Genomic DNA, 22064 nt, shown 5'->3' on the forward strand with positions numbered 1-22064 from the left:
TCTGTTCTGGTGATTCTGATTGCCCCAGCCTGGTCCAGGAAGGCCTGGTACTCGGACATAGTTAAGACTGGCAGTGGAAGGGCCTTGGTCCCTGCTGTTCAGTCCAGACCTGCTGTCAATATTTTTGACTTTTTGCTATTAAACTTGTCCAGTAAAAAAATTGTAAAAATCAAAATTTGTCAAATTTAGGCCAAAATGTATAGTGCTACATGTCTTTGCTAAAAAAAAATCCCTATACGTGTAAATTAATTGGTTTATGTGAAAGTTATAGTATTTACAAATGGCGATATATATACCGGGATATTTTATTTTTACTAGTAATGGCGGCGATCAGTGACTCTGACCCTGGGGGGAACTGACTTGGTGTCATTGACATCCCCAGCAACTCCAATACAGTGATCAGTGCTAATAAAAAGCACTGACACTGTTCTAATGGCACTGAGCAGGAAGGGGTTAACATGTGGAGCGATCAAAGGGTTAAATGTGTGCCATTTTTCATAGTGTGTTTTGTGTGTGTGCTTCACTGTAAGCACACTGCTTTGTATGGCTGAGCGATGCACAGCCATGCAAAGCGGTTTGCACGAGCTGACAGAACTGTATTGTTTATAGTCACACACACCCCTGTCAGAGATGTACAGCAATCACTGGCCACCAGCGAGTAATCACCGTCCGGGACCCAGTGATTGCTGCCGAGGCCGCAAATGGTGGCGCGGGTAGAGGGCGCTCACCTTGCGTGTGCCCCCTACCTGGAACTGCAAAATCTTGTGTATGTATATATATATACGTGATTTTGTACACCCGTGCCACCCTGTAGCAGTAAATCTGCTATAGGGTGGACGGGAAGCGGTTAATAAGCCACGTTTCCAGAAAAAGATGTCATTAAAGATAGAGCTACATCTGGTTATCCCAAAGTGTCAGTTCAGAATGAGTGTTGGAATATAGAGTCAATATTTTAGTTTTCTAACAAACAGATTTGGCCAGTTTTAATCTTGGGTAGACCGCTTAGTGGTGTTGTCAGGCAAGAAGTTGGTCCAGTTTTAATATTCTAGCTAAGTGTGCTTCAACAATAAATGGAGTGGTAGAGGCACTTAATGCATTTAAATGTTTCAATTGCCCTGTAAGCATACACATCTGGTAACACCGTGCCCGCCTCATCTTTAGGTCTTTGTAGAGTAATTTATTTCAACTTGCATCTAGAGGTCAACCAAATAAACATAGAGAATTGTGAGTTTAACTCCCTAAAATTGGATTTCTTTATTGTACATCTCGGGACACAGAACAGGCTATGTTCAATACTATCTGGAGTATGTGCCACCTCTATAGACCCTGGAAATGGTCACACACAACAGATCACCCATCAATATCCTGGAACTTCGGGCAGTACGCCAGGCATTAATCTTTGCACAGAAAAATGTGCACAGTTGTCAGGATGCAGTTTGGCTGTGGCTTATATCAACCACCTGGGGGTCTTGCAGAAGCAATGCTTTAAACCTATTTAACATATTCCTTCAGTTCTTTTGACTAGGAAAGCTGTTTTGATCACAGTGATTTTGGCAAGAAGGGTGTTTTTGGAACTGGCAGCTTTTTCTTGCAAGTAGCCGTTTTTAGTTCTACACCAGGTTAAGGTGATGTTGCGCCCTCATCCGTCATTCTTGCCTAAAGTCTTTTCTAGTTTTCATTTGAATCAGGACATGGTCTTGCCCTTTTTTATTGAATCCTTGGTCTGCAGCAGAAAGACTGCTACATTTCGTTGGATGTGGTATGAGTCATCAGGTTTTATCTGAAATTGTCAGCACAGCTCAGAAGACCCGAGTCCATGTTTGTGTTTCCGGAAGGGCGAGCAGCTTTATAAAGCAACTATTTATTTTTGGCTCTGTCAATTAATCATTCAAGCCTATTGTTTAAAGGAGAAAATTCCACACTGGGTCAGGCCACGCGCTACCAGAGGAGATGTGGGGAGCCTCTTGGGCGATCAGGCATTCGTGGCCCAGGTTTGCAAAGCCACCATTTTTGTTTTTTTTTGTACTTGCATTTCAGAAGGTTCTACCAGATGGATGTTAGATCTGCAGAGAATGCGGCCTTTGGTTGCAGTGCTTTAAAGGCTTCAGAATAGGTTCTGGTCTGCTGGTGGTTTTTTTTTTTTTCTGAGTGTGTCTTTCTCCCCTCAAATATATTGCTTTGGGACAGCCAAGATAGTAATGAATATAGTCTGCTCTGTGTCCCGTGATGTACGATAGAAAATTGGATTTTTTCTAAATGCTTACCTGTAAAATACATTTCTTGAAGTACATCACATGATACAGAAGTCCCACCCCCCTCTCTGAGTTTTCATTGCTTGCTACAAAACTGAGGTCCTTCCTGTATGGGAGAGGTTATATAGGAGAGGACTTCCTTTTTGGTTTGCAAGTGTCCATTCGCCTATAGGTGGTGCATACCCCAAATAGTAATGAATATAGCTGGCTCTGTGTCTCGTGATGTGATGTGATGTGATTTTACAGGTGTGTAGAAAAAAAAAAATCTAATTTTTGGCACAATGCTGGGCATATGGGATAAAACATAAATATTTAGATAAGTATCTTATTTATTAGATATTTTTTTTCTTGCAACTGACAAAGGGTGTTTAGCACAAACTGAGAGTTTCTCCTTAAAGCGCATCAGAGAGTCAGTATTGGCCACTAGGGCTTGTGCTGGCTCTTTGAGATGACAATGTCCAACAAGGACACTGTTTTAAGAGGACAAATCAGAGTCCAGAGAGTGGAGGGTGGGAGTTAAATGCAGTAGTGCTTTTTTTTGCCAATTGAATTTCAGGCCCAAATAATAGCCAAAAGATTCAATTTGTATTGCGCTACCCAAAGTACTATTACCATCCTGCATATAGATAATCAAATAATCAGCATATAGACCAACTCTGTTTGTTCTGTTACCCAAAGTAGTACCATAAAAGGTTGTTGATTGTCTAACCTTGATAGCAAATGTGCCAATGGCTGTCAATCTGAAACAATAGTACAAGACTCTAGGGAAGGGACTATAAGCCATTGATCATTATAGTGTTACCCTAGCCGACAGTCCTCAACACCCCCCCCCCCTTTTGTTGGAGAGAAGGCTCTGTCTCAGGAGTCTTAACCACGCGCTGCTTGCCTGGATTGGCAAGCAGGTGCCTCACTCCCTCCCTGGGCGCTATGTGGGTCAGCAGTGACAGCGGCTCCTTGGGCAGCCTGTGAGTTTCTCATGGGGACACATATGACTGAGTGCCCCATCCCATAACTCTGTCACACTGTCTCCCTAGGCAGACGACACCCCCATTCTGACGGAGAGAGGTTCTGTCAGGATTAGGTACCCTCCTGCCTAGGGGTAACTAGCATGGTTTACCGTACTTTCCCTCCCATGAACGACTGGAGTGATGTGTGGGTATCTTCTTAGTACTCTCACAGGTAGGGACTGGATATTGGGTGGTTCTGGCCAGGCTGCGGTGGCATCACTTGGCAAGCAGGCATCTCCCCACCCCTGCAGAGGAGACCCGCCATCTTCAACTGTTCACACTAAGTTGGGAGCATGAAATTGTCCAAAATGTCTTTGTATGCTAACGCCTTAAGAGTTCCCCTCACTGGGACTAAGGGCCAAGCCCAACCCCTGAAAAACAACCCCACACCATAATTCCCCCTCCACCTAACTTTGCACAATGCAGTCAGGCAAGTACCATTCTCCTGGCAAGCCACAAGCCCAGACACATCCATCAGATTGTCAGAGAAGCACGATTCCTCACTCCAGAGAACACATCTCCACTGCTCTAGAATCCAGTGGTGGCGTGCTTTACACCAGTGCATCTTGCTTTGCATTGCACTTGGTAATGTAAGGCTTGGATGCAGCTGCTCAGCCAAGGAAGCCCATTCCATAATGCTCTCTATGCGTTATTTTGCTAATCTGAAGGCCACATGAAGTTTGAAGGTCTTTAGCTATTGACCCTGCAGACCGTTTGCGACTTCTGCGCACTTTGCGCTTCAGTATGTGCTGACCCTGCTCTGTCATTTTATGTGGCCTACCACTTAGTGGTATTATAACAAAGTGGAAACAACTGGGAACAACAGCAACTCAGCCATTAACAGTTGACCGTGGAATATTTAGTATCAAGGAAATTTCATGGATGGACTTATTGCAATGTCATCACGGTACCATGCTTGAATTCACTCAGCTCCTGAGAACAACCCATTATTTTACAAATGTTTGTAGAAGCAGTCTGCAGGCATAAGGGATTGATTTTACTCACCTGTGGCCAAGGAGGTGATTGGAGCACCTGAACCTAATGATTTGGAGGGGTGTCCCAATACTTCTGGCAATATAGTGTAGAAGATACCATCAAAAACAAACTCATTGTGTCTCTAAATAGTCCATGACCTCCACAACAAAATTATGCTGCCCATGAGACAAATTGGTCAAAGTTTCAAGATAGTATGAAACTCCTGTGCAAGCTAGTTCATGCAGGATAGACGAATAAAGACGTCACATCACAGGTTAACCACATATGATGTTCCTCCCACACTACTTCATTCATAATGTTAAATAAATGATTAGTATCATTGAGGTAACCAGGCAATTTTACCACCAATGGTTGTCTAGCCACTGGCCAATCCTCTTATTGAGTGAACCCATGCCAGTGACTATCTGGCGACCATACAGGGGATCCAAGCCCTTATGGGGCTTAAGAAGGTGTTAAAAGGTGGGCAATGAGGGAAAATCCGGAATGAGGATTTGTTCCTCTTTGGGACTGAACAGTCCCAAATATACCCCTTTATTGACCAAATCGGTTAACGGGGTGCGATATAAATCTTGGTGCCATCACCTTTTAATACTATATAGATACTAGTATCTGATAACGGTCTAATAGCTTCATTTTTATATGTATCTGTATCAATGACAAGCACTAGACCCCCTTTATCAGCATTACAAATTACGATAGATGTATCATTCATTAAATTCATCAATACAGTTCTCTCCCCTGGATTTAAATTCAGAAGCACAATGTGAACTAGCCATTACGTTGGTGCCCAAATTGGTTAGGCCCAGATCCACCAACTTTTGGAATCTATCCATCTCAGTGGTGCTGGACCCAACTGGATAGAAATCAGACCGTGTATTGAAATATACTTTTTTTTTTATTCCCTTTAACGACATCTCTCCAACGGAGGATAAACCCTCTTCACTGGTTAAATGTTCAAGATCCATTATCATACAGTGATCATGAAAATGTCAGAAAGGGAACACCAGGCTGAGATTAATCCAAACTAACATTGTCTACTACCTCGTCATTCGACTCGAGACTTTTGATGGTAATGCTGCATACAAATGTATTAATATCCACAATGGTAGAAAATAAATCAAAATGTTTATGGAGGCAAAAATGTAAACCCTTAGATAACAATGAAATTTCATTTACTGTCAGATCTCCGAGAGACATTCAAAACAGAAGTGTCTCTTACTTCTTGCGGGTTGTCTTTCTGAAGGAATAATGATCTACGTGTCCACTGCTTGTTTCTACTTCCACCACCCGTGGATCCTCTGACGTTTTTTGTTGTTGTGTCCTTTCCTCTTGTACTGTTTGTTGTGGGACCCATTTTTGGAGGGAGTGGTGTACTATCATTATGAGAACCCCCATGGTAGTTGATTGTCCCATAGAGGAGTCTGATCCAGTAATTGCCAACGTTTTATTCGCATACTTGGAGTCCGCCTCTGAGGATTGTAGAGCGCAGCCCCAAGTACATCCACGAATCCACACATATGCGTAGAGTGGCGTCCATCCTCTGATGAAGTGCATTTGGCACGAAAGGCCTCAGGAGGAGCCATTAGCAAGTGTGACTTCCTGACCACTGAGACCACGAGGAGGTCCAGTGGTCTCCAATTTATACCACTGCCGGGTTAGTACATATTTTTTCATACTTACCTGTCCGCTTACTGGTTAATAGTGTATGTATGTGTATGTGACCCTGGCTTTATGAGTGTTGCTACAATAAAGTTTTGAACCTACCACACTATTGGCGTTCCCCTTTTTCCTTGACTCTCCTATTGGAGGGTTGCAGATCTACACCTTCGATTTTGGGGTGCCTGGAGTCACGAGGGGATCCCTGCCTATTATTTGGGGCGAGAGGGTCTCTGGATCTGGAGGTATTACTACACCCAAGGTTGATGTCAGTACTTGAGAGGGAGGATCCATATGTGTTCTGGAGCTGCATGCTTGGCTGGTCCTCTGGATAAGATTACACACAGGCGCATTTAAAATGTGCGGTCGGTGAGTGCGCATTTTTATCGTTTTCCAGTCACCTAATGAGGAAAAGGCCTGCACATATTTGGTTTTATCGTAAATAAAGACTTGAATTATTTTATATCAAATTACATTACAGCGCTGCACTATATATATATACCACACATATGCGTTGTTTGTCAATTCTGTCTTTTTCCATTTTATTCATCTTTTCACTGAGTTGTCTAAATCCATAAACTGTGGGATCTCCTTAAACACAATAAGTTACTGAGGCTATCCCAGGTGGACAATCTAGATGGAGCTTATTGGATTGCTATAAGCAAGTAAAGGTTGCAACTTTTAAATAAGAAGAGAAGCAATCCTACAGCAACAAGAAACATACCCTCTTTGGCGTTGACCTTATATCTTAGAAATCAGACAGATTGCTAGTATTGTGAGCAAATGTTTTTCGATTTTACACAATTATTCTGTCCAGATATTCTAAGGCAGGGGTCTCCAAACTTTCTAAAAAAGAGCCAGATTACAGTGCTTCAGTCTTTAAGGGGCCAGACAAGTGGTAGTAGAAAATGTACTGGCCTCAATGGGAGTAAACAACGCCCCAACTTTGGTATTAGTGGAGTAATAGTGCCCCATTGTTGGTGTCATTGGGAGGAATTGTGCCCCATCATTGTTGTATTTGGGAGGAATAGTGCCCCAACATTGGTGTCTGTGGGAGGAATAGTGCACCATGGTTGGTATCATTAGGAGGAATTGTGCCCTATCATTGGTGTCAGTAGGAGGAATAATGTCCCTTTATTGGTGTAATTGGGAGGAATTGTGCCCCATCATTAGTTTAATTTGGAGGAATAGTGCACCATCGTTGGTGTCATTGGGAGGAATTATGTCCAAAAACTGGAGTCAGTTGATGAAATAGTGCCCAAAGCGCCAGATAACGGCAAGCAAAGGGCCGCATTCAGCCTCCGGGCCACAGTTTGGAGACCGCTGTTTTAATGGATGGAGCCAGTATTGTGTCCAGGAGAGCCTGCTCATTGGAAAACATGCTGTCACCTAGTTTTTTCTGTTCCAGGTCTAATCAGCCTATGACATGGCTCCACTTCAAAGGGAACTTTCGATGTGGTGTCTCAGACTGCCTGTCATGTTCCCATTTACTGTTAGGGGAAGAGTTCTTTTTGTTCTGGTAGTGGTAAGATCTTTAAAATCCAATAGTTTTTTTTACTTGCAAAACTAAATACATGATTTTTTTGATTACATGTAAAGTTTGTTACATCCAATATATGGGGTGTACCAGCAGAAGGCTTAAGGATGGATTCTGCAAACATCTGAACAATTGCTCCACCAATGTAGCTAAACACTTCACTTCCATGCATGCTGGAGATTTATCAGTGGTTAATGTACAGGCAATAGTAAAAGTATAGACTCCAGCTCGTAGAGGTGCTGTTTCGTTTGTTGTGCAGAAGGTAAGTGTTTGTCATTTTTCGTTTACAGACCTGTATTCTTAAGAGTTTAAACCATGAGTGGGATGTTACTTATTTTTATGAATAATGATTTTTTTGTTTATTTTTATTTTTGTTTGTTTTCTATTATTTTGTATTCGTATTTGTGACTCTTCCCTCCTGCACGACATTGTTCGATATCCTGCAGGTGTATATAAATATGCATACAGTTTTTGTTTCCTTTTTCTTTTCTTGTATTTTGTTCTTTTTTGGATATTTGGAGGGTTTGATATTAAGAGAAACTATTGGTTTGCATCTAGTGAATTTAAATTTTTATCTCCCGCCATTATTTGGGTTGATTAATAATTTGATCCATTTATTTCAATTTAGATGATTTTTATGGGGATTATGGGTGAGTGTCTATGTGATCTGTTATATAGTTTACTGGGTCACTGTTCCCAGTGAGAAAAAAAACCTATAAAAACAGCTCAAATAAATATTACAACTCAAAAACTCGAATAGTGCAGAAAAAAATATAATAATATTTTGTTGAGATAGTCCCACTCCAAGTAATACAGATAGGATATAGTGAATAGAATAAAGTCCTTGTTCCAAGACCAGTATTCACACCCGTTTGTTATAATCACACACCACACTCACCAGATATTGGTGAATAAAATGCCTTAAATTTGGACTCAGGAATCCAAGATCCCTCATACGCTTTATTAAGTTTAGACTCTCAGAATTTGACCGGTTGGGATGGCCCTATGTGTTTGAACTGCTGCGTCATGTTGGAATTCAAGGGCCTTTTTTTAGAGCAATTATGGCACTGTATTCACGACCTACCGTACAAGTTAAGCTTCCCTTTGCCACATCTGACATTTTTCCCATGCTCAATGGAACTAGACAGGGGTGTCCTCTGTCTCCGCTCCTATTTGTGTTATCCCTTGAACCATTGGCAGTGGCGATCAGAGCACACCCTGACATAGCGGGAGTGACTGTGAGGGGGAAGGAGTATATAAACTCACTTTTTGCAGATGACGTTCTATTGACTATTACAATACCACACTTGCCTTTGCCTGTTTTGCATAAACTTTTACAAGCTTTTAGTGACTTTTCTGGCTATAAGATAAATGCTTCAAAAACGGAAGCTCTACCCCTCAATATCCCATCCCAAGATCTCTCACTGCTCCAACAAAACTACTCTTACCATTGGTGCATGTCATCTATTAAATATCTTGGCATCCATATAACTCCAATTTATGTTCATTTGTTTGAGGCTAACTATCCCCCACTGTTTCTGGAAATAAATGCTCTCCTAAACCAGTGGGATGCTTATAAGATATCCTTACTAGGCAGGGTGAATGTGTTAAAGATGTCAATTTTACCAAAGTTACTTTACCTTTTTCAGACCCTCCCAGTGGCAATACCACAAGTCTACTAAACACTGTACAGCAAGCGTTTTTTAGATTTATTTGACATGCCAGAAAGCCTCGCATAGTGAGAACGCTTCTCTTGACATCTAAAAACAACGGAAGTCTAGGGGTACCAGATATTATCAAATACTATCTAGCCGCTCATTTGTGACACACTATCATGATTCACCCAAAAACCCAAGAATAGATAGGCAGAGATAGAGTTAGGATATATTTATCCGATCCACACATGTTCATTGTTACGCCCTTTCCATTATGCATTACCCCTGTCTCCTCCTCCCCCTATGCTTGACTCTATAAAATTCACCCTCAAAATCTGGTTGACCTGTGTGAAATCCCAACAGTTATTGTCTGAGTGCTCTCCATTGTTGAATGTTTTGTATAATCCAGAGCTCCCAGATAGTTCTTACCCACAGATGAGCTCTTGGGCAACTAGTGGGATATTTCAACTCCGTCATCTGATCAATCCAGCTTCGTGAAGGATTTGGTCATTTGAGGAGATTATGGCTTGGAAACCCACAATACCTGTAACAGCCAGATATACCTATCTACAACTTTGTCATGTTTTCCATGCCTTGAGCCCTTCTCTAACATTAAACTGCCTGACAGATTTTGAGAGGATAGCTTCCAAAGGTCCCTCCCAACAACATTTCATTACCTCTTTATATAAACTACTCCTCAATACAGGGTCTCTTGTTGACAACCCTTACTGTTATATGAAGAGATGGGAAGAACTTAAATGCTCATTCTCTTTGCAATGTTGGCAGATGATTTGGGACTCTGCTACTAAGACCTCTCGTTGTGTTGTGTACAAAGAAAATTTATATAAGATATTGATGCATTGGTACAAGACCCCTGTAGTACTACACGCAATCAACCCAAATCTGTCTGACAGGTGCTGGAGATGCATGGGAGGAACAGGCACCTTTTGCACACATTTTCTGGTTCTGTCCACAGATTACGGGTTATTGGGCCACGGTTAAGACTGTCTTTTAGCAAGTGCTCAATGTTAACCTTCCCCTAGACCCATTACATTACCTTTTGGGGCTACCCTTTTAAGGGTATTTTTAAGCGGTCTAAAAGGTTGGGAATATGCATACTGACAGCTGCTAGACTGGTGATTACAGGACACTGGAAATCAGTCGATATCCCCACACTAAATCATCTTTTAATAGCGATCTCTGAATTCCGAGAAATGGAATATTTTACAGCTCTAGTGGGTGATTACTCATGTCATTTTCGATCTATTTGGTAACCATGGGATCATTCTCCCTGCAGTAGACTTCCTTTCTCCCCCCCTCTTCCCTGCTCCCCCCCCCCCCCTTTATATAGCTCAGACACCTCTCTATTTGCTAAACTTCTGACAAATAGTGTGATTCAACAACATGCAGGTTTATGTTTTGTGCTTATGCATTGTACTGTTTACCATGCTGTCTATTTATTATTTTATGCCCACATTTCTTTTGCTTATGTTCTTCTTTATATTGAATATGATTCTCTTTCAATGCAAGGTTTACACCTAAAGTGTTGTAATTTTGTCTTGAAAAATGGGCTTTGGCCCTTAATAAAAATTTCCAATAATTAAAAAAAAAAAGAGGAAGGCGTGTCAAGTAGAGTTGAGGCGTCATCGCTGTTGTATATTCTGTTGTGGTTTGCAGTTGTAGCCAGCAGACCCAAGTTTTGTAAAACGTAGAATATTTGTCATGGGCAATATGAATAAGGTGTTCCAGCTCAGCTATTCTATTCAGCTTCATAAACCATTCTCTCATAGTAGGGATTTGTTTTTTTCCAGAAACGAGGGATACATATGCGTGCTGTGGTGTTCATATGCATTGCTAGTGATCTGTGAAAATTGCAAAAAGAAGTAAAATGGTAAAACAGATATTGGTCTGGTTCAAAGCCCAGGCTAATTGAGGAAACTCTTGAGGTTATATCGTGAACCTGCTCCCAAAAATGTTTCAGAATTGCACATTCCCACCACAGAGGAAGCATGGTGCCTTTTGCTTGCAGACATCTCAAGCAAGTGTAGGGTACATTATATTTTGTGCAGGAGGCAAGGGGTTCTTTTCCAACTGGAGTAGACCTTAAAATTGTGCTCTTTTACGGAGACATTAATGGACCCTTATGAATAGATGTGTGCACTTGATTGCACTGTTCCTCTGATCAAAGATATCCCCAAGTCGGCTTCTCATTTCCGTTTACGACGACATGGGTCATAAGGGGAGTCTAGCAAAATAGAGTAGATGGAGGAAATCAGGCGTTGCTGTGGGGCTCGGGAAAGACAAAGCAATTCAAAAGGTGTGGGAGATCGACTATATGCTAGACTGGTATCTTTGTGTTAGAAAATGTTTCATTTAAAGGTAGGACCACCAGGGAAAAGAGACTGAGGAATCTAGCCTTTATGGGTTCCCGAGATTGAATAAGACCCTTCCAAAAGAAGTCTCCAGCTCTCGTGCATTTTATTGTTTGACACGGTGTTAGAAATTTTACTTCAAGGCCTGGGGAAATGCCGGATTAGCGAGAACTGGGGTCAGAGGACTTAGGATGCATATAAAGGGTAAACCAATTAGAGTATGTTTATTGTCATTGGAGGTCCAGCGGGCTAATGTAAGGGGGACTCCTACTGTCTCTTGTTCCTACTGTACCCAGGCTTTAGTTTAGGCATGTATGTGCCAATCCAAGAGTTTGGTTAACAAACATGCTTTGTGATGGGCCTTCAAGTCCGAGGTGCCAATGCCTCCCGCCGCTTTTGCAAGTGACAGTTGGAGCAAGCTAAGTCTTGCGGAGTAACCTTTCCAAATAAAAGTAGAAAAGGTGGCGTTTGGTAAAGTTAAGGGAATAGTTTGCATAAAGTGTTAGCATCGAGGCAGCACTGTCATTTTCAACATGGCTGCTCTGCCAAACCTTGATAGTTGTAGGGAATTTTCAAGTTCTTGTTTGAGGTTGTACAGTAATGGCATAAAATGTAAAGGGTAAAGATTCAAAAGCAAAGATAACAATTACAGTTGCAAGAAAAAGTATGTGAACCCCTTGGGATTATGTGGAGTTTTGCATGAATTGGGCATAAAATGTGCTCTGAACGTCATCTAAGTCACAACAATAGAAGAACACAGTCTGTGTCAGGGCTCCCAGGTGTGACCAGAGGTGTGTGGCTGACGCAGGGAAAACGCAGACCTCAGATATGTTATAAACAATATAATTTATTAACACTAACAATACAAACATAAACGCAGTGCAATACTAAAACATAATACAGTGCAACCAAACCAAACCAAACCAACCACCCACAGATAACAGTACATACAAGCAAGCGTCGTCAGGCAGGCCAGGTCAATATCAATAGGGCAGGTAGGTACAGGGGGAGCAAGCGGAGATCGGTCGGGGTCACAGGCCAGGTTCAGCAGGTAGCAAGCAGCGTAGTACAGAGGGTAAGGCAGAGGGATGGTCAGACAAGCCAGGGATCAGAGCAGGGTCAGCAGAGAATCAGACAGGAACAGAGAGCAGGAACAGGATACAGGGCCCAAGAGAACACAACACCAAGGCCGAGTCTGTGGGTCTGGCCATCCCTTAAATACCCCAGCATAATCAGTTCCAGGTGTTAGCTGGCTGCAAAGTTGAGTCTCTGATTGCTGGGAGCACCCGCTGGCCAGCCCTGGTACTGCAGATCAAAAGGCAGGCGAGTCCCACCATTGCTGGCTAGTCCATTCTTGACAGTCTGCTGAACATAATACTACACAAACATTAGATGTTGCCATGGTTTAATTGCACATAACATGTAAACATTCACAGTGCAGGGAGGAAAAAGTATGTGAACCTTTGGACTTAATAACTGGTTGACCCTCCTTTGGCAGCAATAACCTCAACCAAACGTTTCCTGTAGTTGCAGATCAGACCTGCACAATGATCTGGAGTAATTTTGGACCACTCCTCTTAACAAAACTGTTTCAGTGTAGCAATGTTCTTGGGATGTCTGGTGTGAATCGCTCTCTTAAGGTCATGCCACAGCATTTCAATCGGGTTGAGGTCAGGACTCTGACTGGGCCACTCCAGAAGGCGTATTCTGTGCTGTTGCAGCCATTGTTTTGTTGAATTACTTGTATGCTTTGGGTCATTGTCCTGTTGCATCACCCATCCTCTGTGGAGCTTCAGTTGGACAGATGGTCGTACATTTTTCTGCAAAATGTCTTGATAAACTCTGGAATTCATTTTCCCATCAATGACAACAATCAGTCCAGGCCCTGAGGCAGCAAAGCAGTCCCAAACCATGATGCTCCCTCCGCCATGTTTTACAGTGGGGATGAGGTTTTGATGTTGGTGTGCTGTGCCTTTTTTTTCTCCACACATAGTGTTTTGTGTGTTCTGCCCAAACAACTCAATCTTGGTTTCATCTGTCCACAGTATATTTTGCCAGTAGTGCTGTGGAACATCCAGGTGCTCTTTTGCAAATTTCAAACGTGCTGCAATATTCTTTTTGGATAGCAATGGCTTCCTCCGTGGTGTCCTCCCATGTACTCCATTCTTGTTTAATGTTTTTCTTATTGTAGATGTGTCAACAAAAATGTTAGCATGTGCCAGAGATTTCTGTAGGTCTTTAGCTGACACTCTGGGATTCTTCTTTACCTCATGCAGCATTCTGCGCTGTGCTCTTGCAGTCATTTTTACAGGACGACCACGCCTAGGGAGAGTAGCAACAGTGCTAAACTTTCTCCATTTGTAGACAGTCTGTCTTACCGTGGACACATGAACATCAAGGCTTTTGGAGATACTTTTGTAACCCTTTCCAGCTTCATGCAAGTCAACAATTCTTGATCGTAGGTCTTCTGAGAGCTCTTTTCTGCGAGGCATGGTTCACATCAGACAGTGCTTTTTGAAACCAGTATACCCAAAACAGGTGTGTGTTTTTTAAGGGCAGGACAGCTGTCAGCAACACATCCAATATCATCACACTGATTGGAGTCAAGGTTGGCTCACTGCTGGCTCCAATTAGCTCTGGGAGAAGTCATTAAGCTAGGGCCTCACATACTTTTTCCTCCCTGCACTGTGAATGTTTACATGTTATGTGCAATTAAACCATGGCAACATCTAATGTTTGTGTAGTATTATGTTCAGCAGACTGTGTTCTTCTATTGTTGTGACTTAGATGACGTTCAGAGCACATTTTATGCCCAATTCATGCAAAACTCCACGTAATCCCAAGGGGTTCACATACTTTTTCTTGCAACTGTATATGCCTAGGTATGTGATACTTTCAGGTTTCCAATCAAGGGGAAAATTACGCTTGCAGTGGTCAACCTCTTCCACAGGAAGTGTAACGTTTAAGGCATGGGATTTGGTTAAGTTCAGTTTGAAGTTGGATAAGGACTGGTAGATGTGGACTGTTTTCAAAGGCTGGAATAGAGAATAAGGGAGAGGAATAAAAAAAATGTGGGTAACAGCTACAGTCTTGTATGTCTTACTGGGGATGGATATTCCAATAATGTTTGGGTCGGCCCATAAGTGTCTGAGGAATGGTTCTAGTGGGAGGATAAAGATGATGGGAGACAGTGGACAACCTTGCCTTGTTCCATTGGAGATTGAGAAGGCACCCAACACGTAACCATTAATCTGCACAGTGGCAGAGGGATTAGAGAATAGAGCGCCTATGAAATATCGCATCATAGGACCTAACCCCAGCATTTGGAGAACTGCAGACATAAAGTCGCATACCACTCTTGACTTTTCGCATCCATCGACCGGAAGAAGCCAGATGAAGAGGAGGATTTAAGCCAATGAATAAGATTTAGTGCCTTGATAGTGTTGTCTCTACCTTCCCTACCTGGGACGAAGCCTACTTGGTCCAGGGTGATCCAATATGGGAGATGAGGTAATAAGCGGTTTGCTAGTATCTTTGCAAAGATTTTTAGGTCCACATTGGAATGGATATAGGACAATAATTCTGGACCTGAGTGGGGTCCTTTCCTTGTTTGTGGATCACTGTAATAAGTGCTTCTAGAAATTGAGTCGGTAGGGAGGAGGCATCAGCAAAGTTAAAAGCTTTCAGAAAATGTGGGAGGAGAAGATAGGTACAGCTGTTATAGTATTGAGTGGTTAGGCTGTCAGGACCAGAGCTCTTACCTAGCTTCATAGATTTAAGGGCAGTTAAGACTTCTTCGACTGTCAGAGGGGTGTCTAGGCTCTGTAAAACAGACGAAGATGCAGTGGACATGTTAGAGTGTCTTGTATAGTGACTGCTGTATCTATTAGCGGGGAGGGGGGGGGGTCCACCATGTGACAGCAGGTTATAAAGACCCTCGTAATACCGCACACATTGACTAGCTATGTCGTCCGATGTGTGATAGACCTTCCCAGCTGATGCCCTAATTATTATTATACAGGATTTATATAACGCCAACCGTTTGCGCAGAGCTTTACAAAATTAAGGTAGACATTACAGTTACAATAAAGTTTGGTACAAGAGGAAACACTGGGCCCTGCTCGTTAGAGCTTACAATCTAGGAGGAAGGGTTGAGTGATACAAAAGGTAATAGCTGTGGGGGAATGAGCTGATGGAAAATAAATGGCGGTTTACTAGGTAGAAGCAGGATAGACCTCTTTTAAAAAGAGGTTTTCATTGACCGTCTAAAGGTGGATAGATTAAGAGACAGCCGGACAGATTGGGGTAGGGAGTTCCATAGGATGGGAGAAGCTCGGGAGAAGTCCTGGAGGCGAGCATGGGAGGAGGTGACACGGGAACTAGAGAGCAGAAGGTCTTGGGAGGATAGAAGAGAGCGGTATGGTTGATATTTTGAGACCAGGTTGGCGATGTAGCTGGGAGAGCTTTGGATATCTTTTTAAGTTGTTAGTATTTTGAATTTTATTTGTTGAGCGAGTGGATGCCAGTGGAGGGATTGGCGGAGAAGGGTAGCAGACACTGAATGGTTGGTAAGGTGGATGAGCCTGGCAGCAGTATTCATGATGGACTGGAGGGGGGGATAGCCTATGTAAAGGTAAGCCAATGAGGAGGGAGTTGCAGGAGTCGAGAGATTACCTGGGAGTGAAATAGGAGCTTTGTGGTATCATTTATTAAAAAGAGGCGTATTCTGGAGATGTTGCGGAAGTTGAGGCGACACGATTTGGACAGGGATTGGATGTGGGCCTGAAAGGATAGTTCATAAACCAGGGTTACACCTACCACCCTGACATGCAAGGATGGGTTGATAGTGGTGCTAATGATCCTGACTGAGAAATCAGGGGAAGAGGCACGTGGGGGAGGAAATATTATGAGCTCAGTTTTGGATAGATTGAGTTTTAGGAAGTGGTGTGACATCCAGTCTGTCTGTTAGTAAATCGGTGATACGTGTGGAAACTGATGGGGTGCGTTGAGGAGTAGAGAAATAGATTTGTGTGTCATCAGCATAGAAAAGGTAAAAACAATATGTTGCGCTCCTTCTTTGAATATTAAATCAAAACATATTTCCAATAAATATATCAAAAAATCAATATTAATAAACTTGTGAAAAACAGAAAATCATGTGAAATCAAAATGTCATCCCGTGCTCAGCATACAAAAAAATATATAATATAAAATATATAAAAATTAATCAGTCTTCAATGAAAAAAATATGACTATTCCCAGTGATTCAAATCGATAATTCCAGGTGACTTCCTTAGTGAGTATAAAATGTGCGCTTACCTCCAGATTAGCCTGTAACAGGCTAATAACGCTTTTTGTACACTCAATGGGACTGATGTTTGTTGCACCATATGAAGAGTGGTGGGTCCCTCTCAGGCTGCTTCCCGTTTCCTACTCCTGCTGGAATCTTACTCTTATACTGCTTATCTCCGGCTTTCCTTTCCTTGGCAGGTGCCCTCAGTGGAGAGAAAATTACCAAAAATAGTGCAGCAGAGAGGTCCAAGAACAAGAGTACGGAATAGTGACTATTGGTTTTAGCGGTTAGTAAGTAGTTTGTGAGTTTTAGGAGAACAGTTTCTGTGGAGTGTTGTGGGCAAAATCCAGACTGAAGGGGATCGAGAAGGGTATTTTCAATAAGGTGGCAGCTCAGCTGGTTGTAGACTAGATGTTCAAGGAGTTCAAGGCAATAGGAAGTAAGGAGATGGGTCTTAGGTTGCAAGATTGGTGGGGTCCAGTGAGGCTTTTTTAATTATGGGGGTGACTAGCGCATCTTTTAGAGAGTTGGGGAAGATGCCAATAGAAAGGGAGAGATTGAAGATACGAGTTAAAGAATGAAGGATAGAGCCAGAGGGTGACTGTAGTATTTGCGAGGCAACAGGGTCCAGGGGGCAGGTGGTTAGGTGGGCTTTAGAAAACAGTTTACCAACCTCCTCTATAGTGGCTGGGTTAAACAAGGGAAGTATAGATTGTGCAGGTGGACAAGGAGTGTAGGGTGAGGGAGATATCTGTACAGTGGAGATCTCGTCACAAATTTTATCAATCTTATTTTTGAAGTGATTAGCAATCTCCTGGGCAGTGAGTGAGTTAGTGGGTGGAGGTAGAGAAAGACGAAGTAGAGAGTTAAAGGTAGAAAAGAGTTGATGGGGATTACATGAGAGGGTGTTAATGAGAGTGATAAAATAGGTCTGTTTGGCAGTGTGCAGACAAGAATTGTATTTTTGAAGGGCAGATTTTTATTGGTCGAAGACTTGCTGGGTCTTCGTTTTACGCCATAAACCCTCCAGAGCACAGCTACGTTTTTTGAAGCATCTGGTATTGTCTGTTTGCCAGGGCTGTAGCAGTTGGGGTCTAATTCTGTGTGTAGTGAGAGGGGCCAATGTGTCCAGCGTGGATGACAGTGAACTATTGTAGACAGAAGTGGCCAGGTTGGGACAGGACAGGGGTGAGATTTTGTCATAGAGACAATCTGTTGCCGAAAAAAGAAGGGTTAAGATAACGAAGGTTTCTACGGGTAACTGTTTGATAGTTGGAAGATGAGGAGGAGGAAGCCAAGGAGCCAGTGAAGCTAATAAGGGATTTATCAGAGAGAGGAAGAGGAAAGTTGGTGAGGTCCTTGGAGTGCATAAGGTAGGAGAATACAAGGTCGAGGCAGGTACCATTCGAGTGAGTAGAAGCATGTGTCTATTGTTTTAGGCCAAAAGAAGTGGTTAGGCTCAGAGGTTTAGAGGTAGCAGAAGTGTTGAGATTAACAGGGATGTTGAAGTCACCAAGAATGATAATGGGAATTTCAGAAGGGGGGGGGATCCGCAGACCCCCACAACTACCAGCCAGGGTTGTGGGGAAGAGACCCTTGTCCCCATCAACATGGGGACAAGGTGCTTGTTGGTGCTTGAGGGCGTGTAGCCTGATATGGTGCGGGGGGGGGGCTCTCGCTCGTCCTTCCCCCTTTTCTGACCTGCCAGGCTGCATGCTCTGATAAGGCTCTGGTATGAATCTTGGGGGGTTCCCCTCAAAACCCATACCAGACCCGGAGAGCTTGGTATGAATGGAGGGGGGACCCCACGATCACTTATTAAATAATTTTTAATGCCCTTTTAATGCAACTGAGCTGCAATATGTAGGTGGGCTGTTGTGTGGGTGTGGCTTTAGTGTAGGCAGAGACACGGGGCCCCCATTATCTCTTATTACCCGGGGGCCCCAAAGGTAAGCGGAGACTAAAGTCTCATCTGTGAAATCGTACATATATAATAAACAGGATAAGCTTGTGATAAGGTAGTAACATCTTTCAATGTTGATGTACAGTTCAACTAATGTGAATAAGAAAAAAAAAAACACAAAACAAAATTGAGAGGTTATCAATGTCCCCATTATTCTTGCAGTTATGGAGTGCATTAACTTAAAAAGAGGGGCTGTGGAATAAGGTAGTAAATGCCACCACACCACCTTGTAACTCTGACCTCCGGTGGACTCTGCCAAAGCGTGTTGGCAAGGAAAACAAAAGTAAAGGTGGGGTTGCTCTGACATCAAGACAAAGTGTAGACCCCTGATCCTCCTATAATTGTCTGTGGAAGAGACAGGAGGAAAATCAGACTGAGAATTTGATGAATTCCTAATAATCCATTAGTGGCAAAGCATATTGAAATTGCAATGTGTTGCAGAGCGGTAGATAAGCCAGATCTCTGACTATATTTGACTAAAAATCTCACAGGAGAAAGTGGAGAGTGGAAAGACTAATGTAGTTTAAAAGGAGGGTCATTCTTCTCCATCTATACATATGTGGAAGTAAAGATGCACTATTAAATATGTATGGACATTGAATCATGTTCGTGCACCTGGATCCATGTTGCCATGTGTCCCTCATTGAAATATTAAGAATTGGGACCATTGTCCCACAAACTACAACTGCCCGATTTTAGGCCAGTGGTGAAGGGCAGTGCACCATGAGTGAACTGAGATATAATAAGTCTATATTATCACCCTCATATGTGGGCTCAAATTTATATCGTGCGAGCACTATAAACGTATTCCCTTCACTTATAGATTGCTGGGTATATGTTAGAGCAGAGGAGGCATGAATCCTAGTAGTAAGAAGTCCCACTTAAAAAGCAGCTATGAGTTGTAGTTGCATCAATCCTACTTCAGTGTTAAGCAGCCCATAGACAATAAGATTTTTTCCCGCTGGTTGAAAAAGAAAAAAAACACTATTTCCCCATCCACACACTCAATGTGGATATAGGAATCCTCCCAACTGAGTTAAAGTATTCTCACGGCAGGGAGATTTCTTCACCATCAAAATACACTGATCAGCACTGCCAGCTATAGCCAGCACCACTGATTGAGTGGGGAAAATCTGACTGGGCTGTTGTACAGAAGTTGATTGGTGATTACCTTCTGTGCAACCTTCCTGCCCATACATGAATTGAAATTTGGTTGGTCCTTGAGGAATTGATGGCATTTCAATTCACATGACTGCCTTTAGACTTAAAGCTATTGATCCCCATAGTGCCATGAATTCAACTCTGTGAAGGGGACCAGGCATCACTGAAGAGGTGGTTTCTATAGGACCATCTACCTGCAGGATGTGGGACACACTTCATTACAGGTAAATTATGTGCCTGCAGCTGTCGCAGACAAAAAAGTATTAACTAAACTTCAGCTTTAAGTCACCCAGGGGGATATTTTGGAATGGGAAAATATATGTGCATTTTTTTATAGTGTGGATCATGATTTGTTCTGTCCAACCCCCCCCCCCCCCCTTTTTTTTTGGGAGGGGGAGGATATGTCTATGGGAAGGCCCAGATTTGTTTATTCAAGCAAGTGTTGAGTTGTGATCTTTGTTGTGTTTTTTTTATAGACTTTAAAAAATTGCATGAAGCTCATTTTAAAAAAATGGAGTCTATAGATAAATACATGGAGAGAAAACAGAAGCGTCTGGATGCTGTGAGCAATTCCATTCATGAAGCAAAGGTAAGTAATTTAAATTAAACTGTTAATTAAACTCAACAGTTTGTTTTGCTATCTGTTTCTATAGTAATGTTTATGGTACTTTTTTTTTTCTTTGAAAAGTATGTTTTTAGGATTAACTGTTAAACACATTACCTATGAACAGCATTTGTTGTAAACAGATGGGGCACACTTCCCACTGGTGTCAGTAAGTAAGAATATGCAGTTTCTTTAAAAAAAGATAACAAAATGTACAATGAGCATAAGAAAAGCTTCATTCGTGTCCTATTTTATACATACATTCGGATTTTGACTAAAGCATGCTTTTCATATACTCTGCAAATCCAGCTCATGACCTTTTGGGATCCTTTTTCTGAAACTTCACAATTATATTTTGTAGTACACTGAGGCCTTACGCATCTGGGAGTATTGCAGCATGTGCCTGTGCGAAGGCTGTGTTTACCCGCACAGGGATGCACATTGACATGAATTGGGCCTGCCTACACAGCCATGCACAGAACATCTGTGCATCCCCATGCAGGTAAACACAGCCCCCTCGCACAAGAGTTTACTGTATATGTGTTGCTATAGGCGCTGCCTGGTCTGGGCTATTAAATTTAAATCAATTGAAATGGTGAACATGGTGATCAACAAAAATACCAGTATTCTTAATTAAATAAAAACAATAAGTGCTTAAATCTTGTGCCTTAATCTTCATTCAAACTGTGAAAAACTCAGTGTGCCTTGCTTTTCCTTTTATAACTGTGCAAGTATGGTCCTATGTGCCCACTCACTCACCAGGTAATGTTGACTCTTAAATATTAATAAGTCACATGCGGTGTGTAGTATGGCAGGTTGATCTGGGACTTGCGGTCCTCCTGGATGTTTATATTCTGTTTCCACTTCAGCAACCATGGCGAGGTTCATTAGTCTCATATGGCATGGATATAAAAGATTTGGATGATCCCAATAGTTTAATTCTGCTTTATTATAAAATAGTATTAAACGACCATTACACCTATGTAAATGATAAAATACAGGCAGATCGCCAAACCAGAAACGGCGCACCAGCATGCGTCTCACCGGCTGGAAGTGACATCAGCTGTCACTTTATATTCTTTGTTTACAAACTTTTTATTGAGAGACTACAAAAACAGCACAACTTCATGAGGTACAGTATACATCAAGAAAAAGGTACATAAGTAGTCAACAGTATTATAAAACACCATCATAAAAAAAATAAAGTTCAATACATGAATGAGGTAGGCAGCAAGATATGCAGAACAACCATACAACCAACAAAGATTCATCAATACAAATCTGATAGACCATCAATCAAACAATAAATTCTGATCTGTTTTCCAACCATCCCATTTTCTGTTGAATAAGTGCATCTTATACAGCAATGTATATTGAATAAGTACCATGAGCATAACCATATCGACTCTCCGTAAAACAGAGGCCAAAGGAACCACTGGTAACTTCCAATGAAGGGCAATTGCCCATACAGTAGAGAAGAGTATGAATTGGCCTCATTACGTTGGCTGGAATCCCCGAAATGGGAGCACCCAGTAAGCAAATTTGCAAAGACAAATTCACTGGCAAAT

At 42.2% G+C, this 22064-nt stretch overlaps 1 protein-coding gene across 2 annotated transcripts in view; it reads left to right on the forward strand.

The window, feature by feature from the left end:
- NUSAP1 (nucleolar and spindle associated protein 1) overlaps window positions 1-22064 on the forward strand; it is a 354820-nt gene that overhangs the window by 179396 nt on the left and 153360 nt on the right. For both annotated transcript variants that reach the window (XM_089686683.1, XM_089686682.1), the window contains exon 5: window positions 20369-20481. In XM_089686683.1, the coding sequence (XP_089542809.1) occupies window positions 20369-20481 (113 nt within the window). The remainder of the gene's footprint in view (window positions 1-20368; window positions 20482-22064) is intronic.

The sequence above is a fragment of the Staurois parvus genome, unplaced genomic scaffold (genome assembly GCF_062004578.1).
Source record: "Staurois parvus isolate SC_StPar_1 unplaced genomic scaffold, SC_StPar_1.0 ptg000406l, whole genome shotgun sequence".
Classification (NCBI taxonomy): Eukaryota; Metazoa; Chordata; class Amphibia; order Anura; family Ranidae; genus Staurois; species Staurois parvus.